The sequence below is a fragment of the Solea solea genome, chromosome 16 (genome assembly GCF_958295425.1).
Source record: "Solea solea chromosome 16, fSolSol10.1, whole genome shotgun sequence".
In the NCBI taxonomy this organism is placed as follows: Eukaryota; Metazoa; Chordata; class Actinopteri; order Pleuronectiformes; family Soleidae; genus Solea; species Solea solea.
Window position 1 is genome coordinate 3527421 of NC_081149.1, and position 22814 is coordinate 3550234.

A 22814-nucleotide genomic window follows, 5' to 3' on the forward strand; every position below is an offset into this window, starting at 1 on the left:
TCAAAGTGCTCCCAGGCACCATGTCATCACTGCTTTAACAACATTAGCAAAACCTGCAATTGTACCCTGCAGAAGAGGCCTCCAGGCACACAACCGGAGAAACACTGAGAAATGTTCAACTTTCCGAGCAGAAGCTCACGTCATCAGAAATCCTGTTATGCAAATACTCCTGCACACGATGCCAGGCAATCAAATCACGTCGTCACCCCCCGACTTCACTGTGTGTTCTGTGAGAAGTGTTAGCAGTGCCAGTCAATAACACACAAAAACACACAAAAATCAAACAGCACCATGTGTACGACAGAGTGATGTTAATGGTGAAAGTAGCAGTGTTTGTATGGTGGCGTCTCACCATGAGATGTCACTCATTGTCACACACGGGAACTTTGATGACAACAGTTTGTCAGTTGCTGGAGGAAAAGTATGCAAACGTTACGAGAGTGAAACGTTGAGGTGTTTCCAATATTGTCAGGGACGGAGGGAGGCTGGGGCGGATGTAGATCCATTTACCCCGTCCATCCCATAAAATACAATACATGTTTCTGAGAACAGAGTCGTAACTGGCTGATGAATTAGAATAATCCACCTCTTTGATCATAAATCCAGCTCCACATACGTGTTTAGAGAATACTGCAGAACAAGTGACATCATATAATATACACATGACAGAATTATACAGTATGTGACTGATAATACACTGTATGTGTATGTGTCATGTTACACACACACACACACACACACAGAGAAATCAATTCATATTTGAGTACTTTTCATAATGTTACTTATAGTAATTCATGCATATTACTCCATTGTTTCTGTGGCCTCATATTCACTTTTGACATACTCTACACACGCACACACACACACACGCACACACACACACACACACACACAACCTGTGTTCCTTATTTCTTTCACCCCCTCCATCCCTCACAGGCTCCTCCCTCCCTCTGTCGTTTTCAGTGGGATTGCAGCAGCTGAGACGATTGCTGCGCTGAGGTCACAGCAGCAACATTGCTCCACTCTCCTCAGCGTGTCGTCAGCACCCCCTATCTGCAGGCTGTTGTTATAACCACTGCTGTCCATGTACTGCAGTGCTCCAACCACCCCCCCCCCTCCTCCTTTCAGCACCACTCACATGAACACACAAATAAACTAATGACGAAGGCTTGAACCCGCCGGAGACGTGTTGTTGCAGGTTGAACAGTTTCAGTTGTGGTGCTTGTGTTGAGGAAACAGAGAGCACATGTTTCATTTGACTAAAGTCTGTCTCTCTCCCTGTCCCTGTCTCTCTGCAGTATGTGGCATTTGCCTCACTCTTCTTCATCCTCCTCTCCATCTCCACCTTCTGCCTGGAGACCCACGAAGTCTTCAACACCATCTACAACAAAACAGAGAACGTCACCGTTGGCAACATGACACATCAGGAGGTACGGTTGGTTGCTCATGTTACTGCGGCCTCTGATAAAGTTCATGACACTTAGATAACCAGATTTTTGTTCCTGATACAATGAATATATGTTTCTTATAATTAAATTTTGATTTATTTTATCTTAAAAAGAATCCACCACATCCACACAGAAATCACTACTTTTGCAGACTGCAGTTGTACTCCACTGCTGCCTCCATCAAGAAGTTCATATGTGTTATTTTGTGACTTCAGTGACTGAAATCCTTCATTTGGATTTACCAAAGTGACACAAATGTACCAAACAAGGCAACTCAAGTGCTCCATGAGCTAAAAACATGGATTTTCTTCATGGACTTTGGTGGTTTCCAACCTGGCAGAATCTTCAGTCTCCAGTCAGAGAAGCATGTCTGACTGTGAGTGTATTACTGAACGTGTCAGTGCCTCATACAAGAAAACTAAAACAAAAAGTGGATGTTGTGGCTCAACGGTGAATATCTGTGTTCATTCTGAACCATTCATAATGTGATCAGTTACTTTTCATTACAGCTGGAAAGCAATAATAAAACTGGTTTCAAATGTTGGGGTTGATTACATTTTCCTTGTCATAAATGATTAAAAAAAACAAAGTGGATGATGATAATACCAATGATTCCTCTACTGTTTTCTTGCACTCTGCAGATAGTCTATGAAATCGTCACAGATTCCTGGCTTACATACGTGGAGGGCGTCTGCGTGATCTGGTTCACCATTGAGGTGATGATGCGTGTCGTCTTCTGTCCTGACAAGGCAGAGTTCTTCCGCAGCGCCCTCAACATCATTGACTTTGTGGCCATCGTGCCGTTTTACCTGGAGGTGGCGCTGGCAGGCCTCTCCTCAAAAACAGCCAAAGACATGCTGAGCTTCCTCCGCGTGGTGCGCTTTGTCCGTATCTTGCGTATATTCAAGCTGACCCGTCACTTTGTGGGTTTGCGGGTCCTGGGACACACTCTGCGGGCGAGCACCAACGAGTTCCTTCTGCTCATCATCTTCCTGGCGCTGGGCGTCCTCATCTTTGCCACCATGATCTACTATGCTGAACGCATCGGTGCCGACCCGGCTGATCCGACGGCTGCAGCCCACACGACATTCAAGAACATCCCCATTGGCTTCTGGTGGGCTGTGGTGACAATGACCACACTGGGATATGGGGACATGTACCCTGAGACGTGGTCAGGAATGTTGGTTGGTGCCCTCTGCGCCTTGGCTGGCGTGCTAACAATCGCCATGCCTGTGCCTGTCATTGTCAACAACTTCGGCATGTACTACTCCTTGGCCATGGCCAAGCAGAAGCTCCCCAAGAAGAGGAACAAGCACATCCCGCGAGCACCACAGCCGGGCAGCCCCAACTACTGCAAGCCAGATGCCTTGGCCATGGCAACCGCCTCGCCCCACAGGCTCATGGGAAATGTGCTTGGGCCCGGCATGGTTGGATCTGGCAGCATGATGGGAACTGGAGACTGCCCACTGGCACAGGAGGAGATCATTGAGATCAACAGGGCAGGTGAGTGAGTGAACAGGTGTGCATGTAAGAGTTCCACTTGCCTTAAAATACATTACACACACACACACACACACACACCGAACAGTGTGTTATCATTTAATAGCAATCTGCATCATTGTAGCATGTTTGTCTAACGGTGCTCGAGGTGTGTGGGAAGAGGCTGCTGGTGTGTAGCATGTGTGTGAAAGTGTCTGTGTTGTGTTTGAGTGGCTGCCGCTGGTGACACCATCTAAAATGACACGACACATTTAGTGAAACACTTGATAGTGCATGGAATAAATATGAGAGCAGAGAGCTGCTCCGTGATGAAACTAAAGAATTTTAACATTCCATGGAATGTAATACTTTTGTTTCAAACTTTTTTTTTTTTTTCGGTATAAATACACGACTTGGTACATTCCCACTGTTAGGGAGCGTGTGGTTGCTGGTAGAGGTCGACAGATGCAGGTCTAAATGTTCAATGAGTGTATAAACTGAATATTACGTACTGTACATGAAACATGTCTTCATAACGATACAGTGAGAGAATCTCAAAGCTGATTTGTTTTTGTGTTCATTCGTCACAAAGGTGAATGATATGAATTACACGTCTTTGCAGATATTCTCATCTTTGTTTTGACTTTGTCATTAATCTCATCCCAGAGATGAATGTGCATGACTTTCACTGGTGAATGCACCTTTATCCTTATTTTAAATCAGAATGAGTCTCCGTGGACTATGTTGTTTGTGGATGATGTAGTCACCTGCAGTGAGAGTAGAGGACATGTGGAAGAGAACCTGGAGAGGTGGAGGTCTGCACTGGAGGTCAGCAGGAGCAAGACAAAATAATACCTGTGTGTGTGTGTGTGAACGTCAGTGAGACAGGTGAAGATGCAAAATGTCTGAGGTTAACCATTCACAGCAATGGACAGAGCACAAGACAGGCATAAATGAAAGGGAATGGTGGTACAAAATGAGATTGTCATTGTGAGTGACCAGGATTAAGTTAGGATTAGATATGAGCATATTCAAGAGACAGCTCAGGTTGAACGGTTTGGAAATAAAGTAAGAGAGTCAAGTTTGAGATGGTTTGGTCACGTGCAGAGGACGGACAGTGATTGATGGAGAGGAAGAGGAAGACCACAGGGAAGGTTCATGAATGTTGTGAAGGAGAACATGAGGACAGTTTGTGTAACAGAAGAAGACAAGATGGAGGCAGATCAGTCACCACTAAAGGGAGAAGCTTAAAGAAGAAGAACAGGTATAATTTCATGCTAGCATTAGAACGTAGTCATGCAAAATGCTTGTTCATTTCAGTGGATGTTTTTTTGGACCTGGTTATAAAGGATCAGACTTATGTTTACAGAGAGACAAACTGTCTCTCTGTCATCAACCACACAGGGTTTGAAGCTGTAACTTCTTCTTCTGTAACTATGATAAGCCGATGTCCTCGTTCTTCCTGGAGTAGAGTACACGGAAATAGATTTTAATTTATGATGGGGTGAGAAAGCTTCAAATGAAGCCGATGACTTTTTCATATTAAATCTCCTTCTCCTTCCAGCCTGACGCTGTACGACCAACGCTGACATGTACTGATAATCCTGGACTGGGTCTATATGGCTTTACAGTGTTAATCTGGGTCATGTCATCTCATTTCTGCTGTGCTGTGTTGATATACATGCCCATCGTGTGTGTGTGTGTTAAAGTTAGGGTTAGGTAAAGTAGCCTGGGATAAGGATGCATCGACCACTGAGAACACTGTCTAACAGAGAGATTAAGCACCAAACATATTCTGAAGATAGTGAACATGTTGCTCGTCTCCCTGCGCCACAAACATGATTATGACTATACAGTGAGAGGTGTCAGTTGTTATGTAATCATGCTGATTGTATGTCAGTGTCATTATCAACAGACCTTCTGTTAGGAGCGGCGTACGTGAGGAGCCGCGTACGTACGTTAGGAGCCGCGTACGTGAGGATCCGCGTACGCGAGGAGCCGAGTACAATAGGTCGCACGTGAAAAACGGGTGAAACGCCAAAACTGACACGTAAATGTGCTTGAGGCGTACGCACTGCAAACACACTAATCTGTTAAAGCGTGACGGAATACACCAGCGACATACACTACGGACACCATAGGTGAAGGAAGCAAGCGCATCAGAGTCAGCTGTGTGTAAGACCGGGATGTACTCATGCAATGTGTCAGGACTTCATAGTAGCACACTTTAAAAAAGTGCTCAACCGATCAGTCAGTCAATCAACCAATCAGTCAACCAATCAATCAATCAATCAATGAGTCTGTATATAGTACAGTAATACAGTCCTGTGTTTCCCCAGGACAGTGAGACATACTGACTCAGCGCTGTCCGTGGTGCTGAACTGGATTATGGCTGAGACCGTGAAAAGAATCATTTCTCTTTCTTTTAAGAAGAAGAAGAACAAAGTCTTATATTTGATGGACGTTAGGGAAAGCTGGAACTATGAACATGGAGTTGACATTATACTTTATATCATGACTAACAACCAACCAGAGTGCTGGATTTAAGCATTATATTTATCTTTATATACATTTAAAGATGAAGACATGTCTTAACTTTCTGCCGTCGCTCAAACACACTTTCACACTCTTCAGAGGCTGTGATTGGCCAGCTGTGCACCGATGAGAAGCTCTCTCTCTCTTCATTTGTAACACATCTTTACTTGTTGTTCCTGGAGAAGGTCAAACAGTGAGTCTTACAAACGAGTTATGACACATCTGAACGTCTAAAGGCCGTAAAGCTGCCACTGTAATCCATCCCAGCTGCTCGTCACACACCAGCTGCACTTCTTCCATATTTAATCGATATTGCGTCTTGTGTCCAGTAGAAACAGAGTTTTCTCCAGTGTTCAAACACAGCACCCATGTTCTTGGATCGCTCTGCATCAGCCTTTTTCTTGAAAGTAGTTTGTCCCAAAACAACGTCTTTCGTCTGCAACCAACAAGCGAGCAGAAGCTCTGGCGTTGTCTTGTGAGCATGTGCGATTAGTGCACAAAGAGGTGCACGTAGGGTCCGGACGGGGGGCAGATGGCAGTTTGATTGGTTACAACACAGTAAAAAAATGCCCCAGAAAATGATCTCACACCCGACCTTTAATCAGGAAATGAGCCAAAGCTGCTTCCTAATTCCTTTGATTGAGGGAGAGTGAGTGAGACACCTAGTGGCAGAAATGACAAACTGTGCCTTAAAGCAGACACATGTTTTATTTGGTGAATACAATCAGTGTTTCCTTGTGGCCCCGCTGGCAGCCATGTTTCCAGAGAGAGCGAGCACAGTGTGTGTGTGTGTGTGTGTGGCCCACTCTGCTGCAGTGTGACGGTCATGTGATCAGGATAACTATCGCAATGCACTAATGTTCCTTTCCTCACCCCCTCCTTCACCTCCTCCTCCTCCTCGTCCTTCTCCCATCCGTCATTCCTCTCTCCTTTTCCTTTTTCATTTTCTTTCTGCACTTTTTTCCTCCACTCATCTTTTCCCTCCTCTTGTGTCTCATCTCCTAATCTCCTTTCCTTGTCCTCCTCCGAGACGCTCCACACCACCTCTGCTCTTATCTCCTTTTTTTTCCATTTTTATTGCTTTTGTGCTCTCAATGTTACCCTCCCCTCTTATCTCCTCCCCCTCTCTCCCCCCAACCATTAATCTTCTCTTGCACCTCACTCTCTCTTTCTCAACTTTCCTCTTCCAACTGGTATTTTTATTTAAACTATTTCCTCCACCTCACGTTCACACCTCACTGAACATGTCCCCGCTTCGTTTCCACCACCTTGTTTCTCCCTTCCTCCATTTCTCCACCCCTCTCCCAGATTCTAAGCAGAATGGGGACACAGCAGCCAACGCGGCCGCCCTGGCCAACGAGGACTGTCCCACCATCGACCAGGTGCTCGGGGACGAGCGCAGCCCGGCCACCGGAGGCCTCGGCTCCACCACCAGCCGCGAGCGCTACCCACATGACCGCGCCTGCTTCCTGCTGAGCGCCGGGGAGTTTCAGCGCACGACAGACGGGAACGTTCGGAAAGGTAGGAGAGCGGATGGGTGAGGGTGGAGGGATGAGGGAGAAGGAGGAGCAAGAGGAGGAGGAGGAGGAGGAGGAGGAGGAGGGGTGGTGGGAGGGTGGTGCCTTAGTGACGGAAGCGGGCTGTCGCTGGATGCATGGTCTTGATTGGTAGAAATTCACAGTGTGTGCAAAGTCATCAACACACTCACACACACACACACACACACACAGGATGAACAAAATAAACTGCAGCACAAAAGAATTAATAAATGAATAAATAAATATTTTGTCCATTATGTCTGACACAGACTTTATATATATATATAAAACGTTATATGTATAATTTAGAGCTGCACATGATTAATTTATAGATGATGTCCTCGCTTAATCCATTAGGGTCACGTGTGAAGGGTCGGACTCCGCGTAGCTTTCCACGCACGTGTGCTCCTCGTACTCCATCCTAGTCCTCGTTTGTGTTTCCTCGTCTTCTTTGAGCACTGAGCTGTGCGTGTGTGCATACAACTTCCTCATGTTACCTCAATCAAGTTTCCATGGCTACCGTCTTCTTTGTTGTTTCTTTTGTCCCAAACAAGAGCGCCACCTACGGCACCGGAGTGTGAGCGCTCAATCCTCATGATCACATCGTAGCTGCGATTCATCCTGAGCATCTCTGACAGCAGTCAGACGGAGTCTGTGCTCCGCTCATGCAGGAAGTAACAACCACTTTGACTGTCACTACTTTGCGTCATGTGACGTGTATAAAATGAAGCCCCGCCCACGTTGAGGAGGTAAAACAAAGTGACTGACACCAAACCGAGTAGAGTTGAGTCGTTAAGGAAACTGCCAAAAGGTGCAAAATGCTAAAGTGAGGGTTACTGTGAAATTAGTCATGTAACATCATGTTTGCATCAAGTGACTTATTAGTCCAGGAGGAGAAGGGATTTCTTTCAAAATAAAAGTGCAGCTGGACACTTACACACCAGCATTTGTCTCCTGACATCTTGCACCTGAAACGCAAGTCAATTACTAAACGATAAATTGGTCGCTGTGAAACTATAGAATGTTTTTATTAATAAAAGAAACCACTCATGAAGCCCGTCATTCTCAGACCAAACACGGTCCCCTTAAAACCTGAACCCGCATGGACTTTGACCAAATCTCCTGCTGAGTGTGAGAGTGTGAGAGGCTGCAAGGGACATGAGACACTTGATGACCTTTTCCCCATGTCATCTGGGATTGGCACCAGCGACCCTCACGTGGAGGATAAAGGGGTAGATGATTGGTATATTTCTTTAAAAATGTATGCATAATGGCAACGTTTTGTCCAAAAGTGTCAGTTGATTATTTTTAAATGTTCCCTTATACAGTCTGTAAGTGGTCAAAAAAAACATTTAAAATCAGGTTTAAACAATGATTTGAATCAGCTCTGAGCTGGGGAAACTGGCAGTGATGCTGAAACACACATGAATCTTCAGCCATTACCATAGCCGTTAGATATACTGTATATATAGATATATATATATATATACATTTATTTATTTAGTTAGTTATTTATTAATTTGACACCGTAATGTTCGTAACTGGAAGGTTGCTGGTTCAATCCTGGGACGGGCTAAGGGCTGTGTTGGCCCCGAGCAAGGCACCCAATCCTCCATTGTTCCCTGGGTGCAGATAAGTGCTGCCCACTGCTGTGTGTAATAAAGGATGGCACTAATGTGTGTGTGTGTGCAAAAATATTTCCTCCACAGTTTAACAACTGGTCGTGAGTTCACACAGCTTATACCTGCTAATTAGTGAGTGTGAAAAAGGCTCAAGTCAACAGATAAGTCCCAAATTTCCCTGTAAGTCAAGCCACGTGTGTTGCCATGGTAACATAATACGTAGCCTCATTCCCATTTATAGCATTTCCAGTTCTTGTTGCTCCCCACACACTTAAATCCATGAGGGTTCAGGGTTTGAGGGCTTTAACGGAGCCATTGAAATTCATCCCGACACTCTCACGCCTTCGAACAGCAGCTGTAGTTCAGTCCCAGTCATTCATGCATTTCTCCTGCATCTGTACTGCAGAGGTTCTGCAGGGGCTGCTGCAGCACCAGCGACTGCGTTTCAACTGTGGTCACAACGACTGTGTCAGCAGTCAGCACCACAGGCAGGACGACAGCACGACAGCACGACAGCACGACAGGTTTCTGTGCTTAAAACACACGTCACGTCATCACCTACCTGTCACAAATAATCTGATTCAAAAATCCAAAAATAAACACAACTATAAAGACGTTTCTAACAGGCAAACTTGTTAGAACGATAGAAAATAAAAGAATGATATCAAATACTTTCAAAGCAAAATCATTCATAGACAAAAAGCGTTGAATCAGTATAAGAGAAGTACAAAGATGCGTCTTCAGGACAACAAAGGCTTCTGTGTTGTATGACATTTTCTGAATCAACTATCTGATGATCAAATGTATATTTTCTAACTTAAGAAATATCATTAGATGACAAACATCTAACATTCACACTGTATCTTGATTTGGTTCGTATTCATCAACTCGATCAGCTTCAAAACACTGAAACCAAAACAACAGAAAATGTTGAAAATGTACAAAAACATTTCACCAAAGAGAGTAAACATTACAATATTCAAACATACATGCAGTATTTTTACAATACACAAAAAAGCAAATCAGGACACACACACGCACACACGCACAGGCACACACACGCACACGCACACACAGCTCATACAAAACACACAGTTTAAACATTTAAGAGTGTGTGAGTGCTGCCTGTCACTGTATATACATGTGTACCATACTGTGAAGAATTGGGATTGTGGTGGGAGGGGCCAGTGCATGATGTGTGTGTGTGTGTGTGTGTTTTTTTTATCTATTAGCAGCATCATTAGCGTACTCACCACAGCTGACACCTCATTGGTTTTTCATCGTTTCTATTTCACCACACATATTAACATATTAACATATTAACATACAGCACACACACACACACGTTAGGATGTCATTCACTATAATCACAGTGAGGATGAAACATTTTTAAAGCATCAGTTGTTTATTAGACGTCATTTTCTTACATTAGAAAGAGTAAAACTATTCCCACACATGTACGAAACAGTTCACTGAGATTCCATGTTCACTTAAAGGTCTAATATGCAATTCTCGATCACCACGAGTGAGCATGCACTAAAACAAAGCTAATGCTATTGTTTCACAACTCATTCAACTTCTCAACATTAACCTCGGTGTTATTGCTCTTCTGTTCTGAAGCTAAAGAAAGAGTTTCCTTTGGGAGAGTTGTCTTTCTGCCACCACTGAGGGGCTTGTTGCTCCCTGTGTCTATGTTGTTGTATTCTATTTCAACTCATAGAGTTTTCAGAAACTTAGTAATCATTAAGGTATGAATCAAATCTGTTCTAATAAGCTGCAGCGTGTTAATACACAGACTTGCTGCCAAATCAGAGTGTGACGGACTTTCACCAACATCCCAAGGACAGTCACTTTGTCCAGATGCAGAGCGTCAAATCAATAAAAGTGGTCATCGGGGCTCTTTCGTAATTCTCTCAAACACTTAAAATGGAAGCCGAACAGCTGAAGTGAAAGACGGCTGCTCTGTGACGGTCACTGTGTTGGATGATCTGCTAAAGCATCACCTCTCTAAAGCACACAACTCCAGATTCTGATTGTGTAGTCTGCAGAATGAAATCTAATAGAGTTCACACGCGCTCACCAAACAGCAAACATGCACTGATTTGTCTGTTGCCAGCATCTCTTTGTTAATGTCGTTGATCATTTTAAGATAAATGTCTTATTTCAACTGATTTGACCGTACACAACACAACACAACACAACACAACAGAGGGCGGATGGTGTATGGTCACACATCAGGATGTGTCTTCACAGCAGTTGTGATTCGTCGTGAAGATAAAATAATCATATCAATGATATAATGTAACACTGAACCCAAACACGGCTGCACACACTGACACGCAGCACATACACATACACTGTGTGATGAGTGTGTGAGTGTGTGAGTGTGTGATGCCACTGTTCATGTGGAACAGAGAGAGCGGAGCTGGTCCACAGGTCAAAGGTCACAGTGTGGCTCCATGTCTGACGATGGGTGCTGTTGCTGTTGTTGTTATTTTTGTGACTGTCTCCTTCCTCAGGTTGTGTCAGGTGCATTTGTACATTGGCTCTTGTTGGTCTGTGTCACACTGTCCATCTGTCTGTCTGTTTTTCTCCATTCTTTTCTTTTGTTTATTTCTGTCTGTCTGTATGTCCGTCGTCCTCCTTGTGTGTGTGTGTGTGTGTGTGTGTGTGTGTTCTGTGTGTAGCTGTTTTCCCCTCCTCCTGCTCCTCCTCTTCCTCCTCCTTCTCCTCCTCTCACCCAGTCTCCTCTCACTCTGGTACCTATAGATCGGGGTTGGGGGTTGCAGGTGAGGAGGCGAAGAGGTGGAGACCGACACATTATCGACCTTGAATGCACTTTGGGAATCAAACCTCATTCAAAGCCCATTTGCTTTCATGGGGCCTGGTCTTGGTGTGTGTAGATTCATTAATATTTTATTATTGGCTTTTAAAACCAAAAGAAATAGTTTCAATTCACCAAACGGGGATGAGTGTAAACGTGTTTGTCATGGGACGGGTGCCAGAGTGAAAGCGACTGCAGGACACTGGTACCAGGACATTGGTTGTTTGTTGAGTTTTTCTTTGTCTTCTCCTCTGGAGCTGAGCTCAGGTCAGTTTTTACAGCACAGCCCATAGAGAGCACTGTTCTCCACTGAGCTCACACTGATTGGATCCTTCAGACACACTTTGACTTGAACTCATTTCACAAACTGTGACTCTCTGTCAGGCTGCGCTGGAACACTGACGGCTGCACAAGTGCTAACAAGGCAGCTAATGCTTCTTTTTAATGTCAGATACAGACACCAAATATCCAGCAGGTTCCCGTGGAAGAGCAGGCAGGCCGAAAGAATGACAGACAAAACTCTGAAGGTCTAATCATAATTTCCGTGTTTGAGTCCACTGAGGACACACCATGTCCTCGTCCTCGTCCATCCATGTCCACGATGGTGCGCATGAACCCCGATGCAGATGTTCATGTTTAAAATCTGTGACCACAGGAAGTGTAAAGTGTCAACGGTGCACGCTCCATGTAGAATAAATCTGGTCGTAACAAAAATGTTCTCTAATTTGAATGGAACTGACACAAAATGCGGAAAGTATGTGAGGCTTTAATAAAATAAAAAAAACACAGGTGAGTATATGCACAACTTCAGCTTCAGCATCAGCATCAGCAGCAGCATCAGCAGCAGCAGCAGCAGCAGCAGCAGCAGCAGCAGCAGCAGCACTGTTGGCTGTGATGGCTGCAGAATTCTCTTTCTCTGTTCTCCAAATCAAAACATAGCAGAAAATCTGTGCTTTATTTATCTTTATACATTTGCAGTTGATATTTGAGTTTTTGGCATGATAAATCAAGCACACATTGAAAATGCACGGTCATATGTACATATATATATATCTATATGTATATATATAAATACTGTATATAGATATATATATATCAAAAGGATTGCTATAGGCTTTTGCTTCAAATGTACCACGTGTGGTAGCCCTTTTTCCTTCCTCTCTGCCCAGCTCTTGCTGACTTGAATACATTGATGGGATCAAGTGCAGATACTTATGTCACTGCTGTCATTATAATCCAACACTGTCAGTGGCTGCGAAGGGCGGGAAGAAGGGAAGACTTGAGCATTTTGGAGGCAGTGTGAAAGAACAACATCCCACTGGGACACTCCTCTTTTCCACTCTTTCTCTTCTGTAATGTTTCCCATCGTTCCTCTGTATGAACGAGCTACAGGACTGTTTCAGGTCCAAAGAGACTGAAATAAGGCCACAGAGATGTCATAAATCAATCCCTGCTAATGCAGAACTCTTCAGCCTTCTCTTGCTTCACCCCCAGCCGTTGTTTTTGTAGCTTGGTCGTGGTTTTCTTTTATTAAAGGCAACGCTCGGACCTTTTGCACGATCCTTGCTCACTAGAGGCTTGAAAGTCATGTTCATGAGTGATGGAAACTCAAATATCCCACACCTGTCACACACTGTAGACAGTGTTACACCAGTGTTGTTGTCGTTGAGTCGTTGGACCTCAGTCTAAGTTCTCAGTTAGTGCTAACATACAAATAAAAAGCCTTTCACTGGCAGCGCAGTGTTTAGAAATGAGGATGCTGCTTCCATTCTCCGTGTGTGTGTCAGGCACCGACTCTTCCTCCAGGCACATTCAGCACGGCACACTCACCCCGATCTCGGCCCAGGACGACAACAACAACACCTGCGGCTTAAGACCCTCTTGGCTGCTGGTGAGAAACAGCACCATGTCAGCAGTTTTGCAATGCTAGCTCAGCTAAAGAAGCTATCTTACCTGCAGCTTAACGGCACCACAGCTCTGACTCTGTAAACTGTGTACTTATACCTGCCTAATGTCCCAGAATGAATATATTTATATGTGGACAAACAGTTAAACATGTGAAGAGCAAAAGAGGCAGAATACAAACTATAGACGCAACAAGATGACTAGAAAATGGACGTTTTGGCTGGTTTATCTGTTGTCTACACCACAAGCCCCAAAATACTGGCCCCAACACCCACAGGCTCAGTCCAGACATTACAGCCAAAAATGAACTTGTGGCTCCCAGATAGAAAAAAAAATAGATGCTAACTTGCAACAATTTAATATTTGATGAACTTTTATGTCATAATAACATCTTTGACCTTGTAGCAACATTTCACGACACAAAAAAACCCTACAAAAGGTCCTTACCTTTGACTTTTGAGTCTGAATGCATTGTGCAAAGTCCAAATTCATGTCCAGTGCTCAAAGTCATGGACTTGAGTAAACACTATTGAAACACTGTCACAGTGAAGTGTGTGATCAAATTAAACGCAGCAAACCACACATGTGATTACTCAGAAACATCACTTTACAAGCTCCAAATATTACTGACCTTGATTTGTCTATCTATCTATCTATCTATCTATCTATCTATCTATCTATCTATCTATCTATCTATCTATCTATCTATCTATCATACTTTTTCAATCTGTCCTACTCATATCATCTCACTCCCCCTTCCATTGATCAATTCCCCACAATCCCTCCTCTCTCTCTCGCTCTCTCTCCCCCGCTCCCCCTCATTCTTCCTCCCTCTCCCTTCGTTCTTGATCTCCTCACTTTCTCTGTTGCTATGGTAACAGTGGGCAGGGGGATTTCTGGGACTTGGTGCAGCAAAGCACTTTGGGTCAAGGCTTGGTGTTTGACTGTGTTATTGATTCTTATCGATACAGTGGACTGCGTTACACCAATCCAATTCTGCCCAATTCAGTAAATGCTCAGTGAAGCAAAGTGTGAGATAAATGATGTCAAAACACTAACCACACAGAGTAATGTGTTACACATTATCAGCAACTCATATTCATTCATATTCATTTGTTCATTCATAGGTTCATAGAGGTAAGCTCTGTTTGCTAACTACAAACAGACTACTGTTACAAAAGTAACTTGTTTTTGTTTTTTTAAATCAAAAAGTCTTCCTCAACTGTACACATATAAAGGACCGGTGTGTAGGATTTAGTGGCATCTAGTGGTGAAGTTTTATGTTTAAACTAACTGAAAACCCCTTCCCTTCACCTTCCATCTTTAAGAGTGTAAAGTAAAGACATACCATGACCTTCAGGAAAGGCTGGATCTAAAAATGGACGTCTGTAAAGTGAAGACATTGTACAGACCTCTTCTCTTGAATAGTCATCAGGCAAAGACACAAAAGGTCAGATAACGACTGCACCTTTAATGTTGGAGGCGTTTCCAAAGAGTTTCTGCCAGTTAATCAGACTGAACCAGGTCCACAGTGATGCAAGAGCAATGTCAACCTTCTCATGTAACCTAATGAAAATAGTTTTTAGATTCATGAGAGTTAATCATGACGATTTGACAAATACATTAATGAATCAGATTGTTGTTGTCAGGACACGCCTACATCATCTGCATATACACATGGTCTCAGTGTTTCTGCAAAATAACAAGTACAGATTCACTAATTGCAGATATCAGAGCAGTAAAACAAGGAGATGGGAACAGTCCTACTGGAATCTGTTTGTGGTCTGTCTGTGAAGGTTCTCCAGGAGCTGCAGGCAACTGGACTGACTTCAGTTCACTTCTTATGCAAGAAGCTTTTTTCAGTTCTGACTAACTGGTGGAAGAAATGCAGGTTTTAAGCCTCTGTAAGATCAATATCTGTCTAAAGAGTCGTTATATGAAACAATGCAGGTCATTCACCCCCTGACCCAGGGGTCGTCGGGGTCACCTGAGACACAGGGGTCGTACACATGAAAATGGCGTTTTGGGAGCACTCTTGTGTTTTGGTGTATACAACCATTCTGCTACTTTGAGAAAGCGATGTTGTCATAGTCCCACTTCATCGTTGTTGTCCTTCTGTTTTTTGTGAATGAAGATCTTTGGTCTCTTCACTTCATGGTGTCTTTTATTGTCAGTCCTTCTTCATGTTTTATGGACATGCTCCACACCTTCTTCTCCATTTCTGGTGCATTCTTTCTGTACCGGCATGAATGATGCCATGTTGACGATTAAGAAAAAGATTGTCTATGGAAAGTTATGTTTGTTTGTTATGTTGAGTCTCCTTTAAAGGTCAAGTGGGTGTCCACTAAGAGGCAATCTACAAGGAAACGGTTTTAGGCTCCGCCCACATGGAGACAGCGTTTTAGGCGACCTGAAGTGGTATTTTTTGAAAACGTCTCCCAGAGTGGGAAAATCTCAAAATGCCAGCCTCGCCCCTGTTTCCTGCCCCGGTGTAGAAGCTAAAGCAGGAACGCTTGATACAGTTGCTGCTTCACAGCAAGCAGGTCACTGGTTCGAATCCTGAGGGTCTTTCTGTGTTGCATGTGTGTTGCATGTTCTCACCGTGTGTTCTCCGGGTTCTCTGGGTTTCCACAGTCTAAAAACATGAAGAGGTTAATTGACCGCAGGTGTGAATATAAGAGTCAGTGGTTGTGCGTCTGTCTGTGGTGTTGCCCTCTTTCACTCTGGGTCAGCTGGGAGTGGCTCCAGCCTCCTCACGACCCTCGTGGATAAAGTGGAATCATTGTAACAAAGCAGTTTTTAATATAGAATTCAAGTTCTCTTGATGATCCCACTAAATTCTACACACTGGACCTTTAACAAGTCTATAACGTTTTTCTTTTACAGTAATTAGCTGAACAATTACAGAACAATTAAATATAAAACAATTCAATGACCGCCTTTGCTATTTGCTAAGTGCTTTGTTTGCACTTTTGATTTGAAAAGAATTGTAATTAATTGTTTAGCCCTAATTAAGATTATTGACATTAGCGTCTTCTCTCTGGCCAAAGTGAGTGAGTGAGTGAGTGAGTGAGTGAGTGTGTGCTCTGCAGTGGAGAGCTCAGCTGCAGTAATACAGAGAGGCAGAGAGAGAGGCTCCCATTTAAAATGCACATAGTTTGAAAATGGTAACAGCATTTACTGAGGAAACCCTGTGAATGACACAGTCACTGTGTGTGTGATCGAGTAAGTAAAGCCTCTTGTCACCATGGTGACTGTACACAATAATGATGGTGACCGCTGGATCCTCAGAATGTAGTACATTCACATTTGTATCATACATCTCAGACTAAATGGACCGTTGATCATTTCACTTCAGTCCTGCCTGCTCGTGTCTAAAGAGGAGGACGCTCCCTCCTTTCCTCCAAAAAAACCCAAAGTAAACTGCACAAAGGTAGCTCTTGGTGCAGTGCCGCTGGTGCCCCCAGTGGCTGAAAGGGCACATTACACCCTTGTCCTGCCTGCACTGCATGAGTTTCAAAGGCAGCAGACACTGTGCATTATGATACTGTACACGTCTGTCTCCCTTTTCACTGGGAAACCTAATCAGTAAGTGGGTGGAGGTTGAATTAGAGAATGAAATGTTGCATTAATCACTGGCTTGCTCTGTATTTCATGCTGTCTCTGACCACTGTCCTGTCTACCCTTGTTGTTTCCTCCCATAATTCACTTTCTCTGTGTCCTGTGCCGACTTGCTCTCTGTAGGAAAAGCATTGATTCCCTTCATTGACAGACAGGCACCGTTAGCCTGAGCTGACTCTGGAGGCTCTCTTCATTTCTCCCATCAACGTGCAGATTCACGTTAAATAATTCACTCTTTGCCTGATGTCATTCTCTTTCTCTCCTGTATTCCATCCACATTTGCTTCTTATTCCCCTCTTGACTGTGATCCATGGCCTTTAGGGCTTGTGTGTAATCACTATTGGTGGTCAGAATCCCCCCAAGGCCTATTGGATTGCTCTCATGTTATTTTATTTCCTCAGAGCCACAACAACACTTGAGCCACAATGGTTTCAGGAGGCGAGTCATGTTAAGCAGGGAAAATGAAACCTTTACAACCGCACTGTGAAGTACTGTACGTGAAAATCAACCCAGTCTGCGTTCCCACAGACCACAGACACAACATGTTCACTTCCAGTGGATCATTTCACCCTTAATACTTGACGACCACCTCTCTTTAGAATGTAAATATCTTCCAAAATGTAACATTCAAACATGTTTTTCTAATGAAGAAAATGAAACAGCAGCATATTTCTGGACCTCTTTTTGTTTCCTATTAAATATTTAATAGTCAATATTAACTGTGCTACTTATTTATGCAGAAATAACAACTGACTGCAAACAAACAAACATGCTGTAAACAAGGAAAACAAGAAATACAAGCACGGAAATACCACAGGCCATAAAAATGACATTGCATGTTTCCGGGGAACACTTAACACTGATGAACAGGCTCTGGTGGTCAATAACAGCAGCCAGTCATGAGTGATGCTGTACAATGTTTTAACAGTGTTTTTGTGACTAAGTCTTTCAGAATAAGACGTGTGCATTGATTTATTTTGAGCAACATGTTACTAATTTCTTTCCCATATGACTAAAGAAGCACAAAAGGCCGATATCTACGCTTTCTCCTTTAACACTGCGTTCAAGTGAGGGGGAATGTTGTTAGCTGGATTAGCAGCAGCAACGTTTACTGTTTGAAATGGTTGCTGCAAGATCCAATGTGAAGCAATTAGGTTGACAGAATTGCAAAATATGAAACTAAGACACTAGCGTTCATGGCCATCCTCATGCATAACTGCTCCACTGGCTTTTATATTTGTATAAACACTGAATTTATTTGGTTAATGTCTGCAGGAGGACGTGGAGCTTCTTGAGAGGAGCAGCAGATAATGATCTCATGATAAGAGGAGATGACAAGGGGGTTAACAGACCAGGTCAGGCAGGTGTCTCTGTGGATTATGTTGTTTGCAGATGATATTGTAATCTGAGGTGAGAGTAGAGGACAGAGGAGAGTTCCCTGTGTGGATTACGTAGAATTCAGATGGAAATGATCCTTTTCAGTCGTGGTCTGTTATCAACTTCCATTCCTTTTTTTATCCACTTATATTTTAATCCTGGGCTGAAGTTGTTCCATGTGTCAGTGAGGCCAATATTTCAGTTTGCATGTTTCCTTAATCTCTGGTGACACTTCAGGTTCATGTAATACATGTATGTTCATGTATGTTCATGTATGTTCATGGGCAGAAATGTGCTTTCATTAGTGTATAATCACATGTTACTTTTTAAAATAATAACCATACAATGAGTCCGTTAGATCTCCAGAGAGAGTCTACTCGTGTCGACAGGAGACTGAATTTGTGCAGGTTCTTCCACAAGCTTGGTGTGTTCAGTTGGCTGAAATCTGTGAGCTCACCACTAGATGGCACTTTAAAAATGGTCTTCCTCTTATAATGAACAGTGTATTTGAACTAATAAGACACTGTTTATTATATTGTTCTGAGCTGTTAGTTTGTTTGACAGCTGTCACTCACACTGTCACTCGTTACATTATTCTCTCTCCGCCTCTCAACTCTTTTCATTCAGTGAAATATTTGTATGTAAAAATATTTCCCTGTGCAAACAATGGTCCGTCGTTTATATGACACTGACACGATGGTCTCGGCATGTTCAGCACATCGTCCCGCGACCCTGTCAAATGTTCTGCATGTGCATGTTTTCATTCTCGTCATTTACTCTGTGTCTGTTTTTTATTCAATAATCTGTTGTTCTGTTTAACAGATCATGATTATAATCTGTAGATTATGTCATATTAACATGTTGTTCTGATATGTATGTCCCATTTTGCAAATACTTACCCTTGACAATCACAAATGTGCTTTCAAAAACTAGAATGAAAACAGAGTGTGTGTGTGTGTGTGTGTGTGTGTGTGTGTGTGTGTGTGTGTGTGTGTGTGCGTCTGTGTGTGTGCGCATACGTGTGTGTGTGTGAGAGAGAGAGACACATGTTGATATGCTATCTTCATGCATGTTGTTGTCGGGGTAATATTTGCCTTGGTTGTGCCCTTGTGTGTGTCCTCATCCCTTTATCCTCTCTCCTTCCCCTCCTTCCTTGGCCTCCCTGTGCCCCCCACATGCCCCTCCTCTTTCATCACTATAGTCTTTTGTCATATTTCTATTATTCATCAAAAACTTCATCAAATCTCTCTTTGTTCCAGTTGCATATTTGGCGACGTTTCCTCTCAGACACAGTTGTACATTGTTCACCTTGTTTTGGAACTTTAATGATTTAGCTGGAGGATCATTTGTTGCACAATTTGTCAACTTTTGTGGAGCAGTAATTATCCAAAGTGTCCAGTGTAAATGAGGCCTAAAAAAGCAAAGCTTTCGTCCCTGATGTCTGCCGTACAGTTTATACCCTCAAAAGTATGAAGTATAACTTTAAACCCACACTCTAAGGAACAAGTTTTCTTTATTCCAGAAATACATTCATTAATTCCATCGTTTAACGTTGGGTGTCAAACTTCAATGACCTGAAGGTGGGTGAGCAATATGAGCTAAAAATGACCAAGAAAAAAACACAATTTTCCATCAAGATTTTGTGATGAAGATACCACTGATGATATTTTACAGATGTTCATCCTAGAACAGTAAACGTGTTTGTTTTGATAATGAATGATACTTCATACATTTTATATATAGTACAGTATATACGTATATACACATATATATATATTACACATATATACATGATGCAAAATAAATCTTTTAATATCAAAAACTGACAAATCTAAAATTAGGGAAATAACGAAGGGGGCGGGTTTTTCACACGGTTATATAACCACAATGTGGTGATATGCAGCTCCTGCATGTCAGGACACACCACAGCACCATTCTCATGCCTCACAGCATTATTTTTAAAAGATTCACTCAAAGGAAAATAAAAACACACAACAAAAAGTTTTGACTTTTCAGGTCTCTCCTTTAAACAAGCAAACTTCTCTGTCACTCTTTTGTTCACATAGTGTTGTCCATATGTGTGTTTTTGCTCTTTTAGTTAAATGGCAGGGAAAACAAAACCTGCCATCGGTGACAATGAAGCGCTGGTAAAGTTAGCACAACTTACTTTCCGGCGTCAGGCCATGTCCGCTCGGCCGTGGGAGGTCTTCGGGCGTAAGGTGTGTCTGTGTCTGTGTCTGTGACAGACGTGTGCGTCACTCGCTGTAAACCAGTGAGAGAAGTTAACGTTTTTAGAAACAGATTACACACGATAGTCACAGACTGTACAGCGTGTAGCACATTTATTTAAATTGAGACTGGTGGGGCGGCGCCCTAGCGCCCTCTATGGACTGGTGAACATACAATTAAGTTATTCCATCTCGTCTCCCTTTACCTACTTTTCCCATCAGCCCTTGTTCCTCCACGGTTTCCCTTCCCACCTCCTTTCACCCTCAAGTCTGGTCCTCCCACTCTAACACTGGTGTGCCGTCCCATCCTCAGGCTACCCTCCTCGGTCTCTCCCCCTGCGTTCTGTTACTAAAGTCTAAGTAAGTGCAGGTACGTACAAGACGCCATCAGAGCCCTGCTGACCCGCGTGCTGCTGCTCGATAAGCTTTAAAAACAACAAGAATTTTTGAATGAAGCAAAGATAAAAGAAAGACAACTGCAAATGTTATTTTTCTTATTTGTCCGTTGCCACAGAATCCAGGAGCTATGGAGTTAGCCTAGCTTTGTAGCTTCAGCTTGTGGGCCCTGCTTGAACTTTGAACATAAACAGCTAACTAAGTCACGCTATGGTGGGAATGTGAGCAAATCCCAGGTAATCTCTGCATGCTGGTTTACTAGCAGCTGTTTGCAGGTTAACTTTGACTTCTGGCAGAAGCTTGGTGGCGTGCAATGCTAATTTATATTATTCCTCTCAACAGTATTGTTGTGGGAGTAATTTATTTATTTACTTTTAAATGAAAGTGTGTACCTGTAAGCATCTTGTCACTAGTTTAAAACATCTTGATCGGCCTAAGTGCATTTAAAAAAAACAATACATTTTAAAAGCATGTATACTTTATTTTCTTTAATGTTTATCCACTGTTATTGTTGATCCAGTTACTATTTTTAATAACTATGACAAATCCAGCAAACTGGAACTAAGCTAGCTGTCGTTGCTCTTGTGGTAACGTTGATGACCAGCTCCTCTAAGAACATACTGTATATCTTTGAGTTTAGCATTACTCCAGGCAAAGACATGAACTAACCATACAACTTACAGAGGTGAGCAGAGCACTGTTTGTACTGTACTTCCTTCTTAAATGTATGTTTCTGCTTTGTAGTATCAGTAAACACTCTTGCTAGTTTCTGTTAGCAAGCTAGTAAGTCAAAAACATCGTAAATCACACAGTACTCTGTCCTTTTTAATGACTATTATTACAAAAGTTGCTTAATTAGTGTTATAAATGTGATGTCTTGAGGTATAACGGCTCTACCACCTCAACTTGTTATGCTGATTCTCCGTTTGGCTATTAGCCTCTTGCTAATCCGTGTGTCACTGTGACCTTTAAGAAGTGTGGGACGCTGTTGTCATCGTAAAAAAGGCTCCAACATCATATTAAAGTACTGTAGATGTATTTGAATTACAGTTATTAATTAACATGTTGGTGTCATGGTCACGGCTCTGAATACTTTTGTCCATATACTGTATATATTTTTCACAAAACATTGTTAAAATAAAGTTTTAATTAATGTATCAAATATCCTGTACATTATTCATATAACAATTCAAAATGATATTAGGTGCTTTATATAAATATATATTAATTAGGCACGACGTCATGTACAAATGTGCTCTTGTCACTACTGAGTTTGTGACTTGGGTCACAATAGTTTGCCATCTTTAAAGACAGTTTAGGGAGTTTAGGGAAACTCTATTATCTATTAAACAATAAAAGAGATAATATTAATGATCTCTTTTATTGTTGTGGCTGATGTCGGCTCAAGTCAAAATGTGTTTATAAAGCAACTGATTTTGTACATAATCACACCAATAATAGCCAAGACATAAACAATACAGCAGCAGACAATAGAAATATTATATTTCACCACAATAAAAGTCTAAAAATAAGTAAATAAATATTGTTTTTTAAAGATGATTTAGAGATTTGATGTGCCAGAGAAGACTATTCCAAGGCCAGGGGCTGCCACCACAAAGGCTCAGGCACCTTTGGTCTTTAGCCTGGTCTTAGGGAGTTTGACTGGGGTGTACATGCCCGGGCGTTCAGCCAGATACTGAAGCGCCAGCTCGTTTAAAGATTTAAAAACATATCATAACAATGTCAGTGTGATGAATGATTCAATATGCAGCACTACACTAGGTTATCCTGCCTTTTCTAGCATTTTACTCTCAAGAACAGAGTAAATCAGTTTAGAGCCC

General features: G+C 42.6%; 1 protein-coding gene across 4 annotated transcripts in view; it reads left to right on the forward strand.

Moving 5' to 3' along the window:
* LOC131474919 (potassium voltage-gated channel subfamily C member 1-like) overlaps nt 1-22814 on the forward strand; it is a 73242-nt gene that overhangs the window by 34834 nt on the left and 15594 nt on the right. For all 4 annotated transcript variants that reach the window (XM_058652645.1, XM_058652644.1, XM_058652642.1 and 1 more), the window contains exons 2-4: nt 1299-1430; nt 2090-2951; nt 6771-6983. In XM_058652645.1, the coding sequence (XP_058508628.1) occupies nt 1299-1430; nt 2090-2951; nt 6771-6983 (1207 nt within the window). The remainder of the gene's footprint in view (nt 1-1298; nt 1431-2089; nt 2952-6770; nt 6984-22814) is intronic.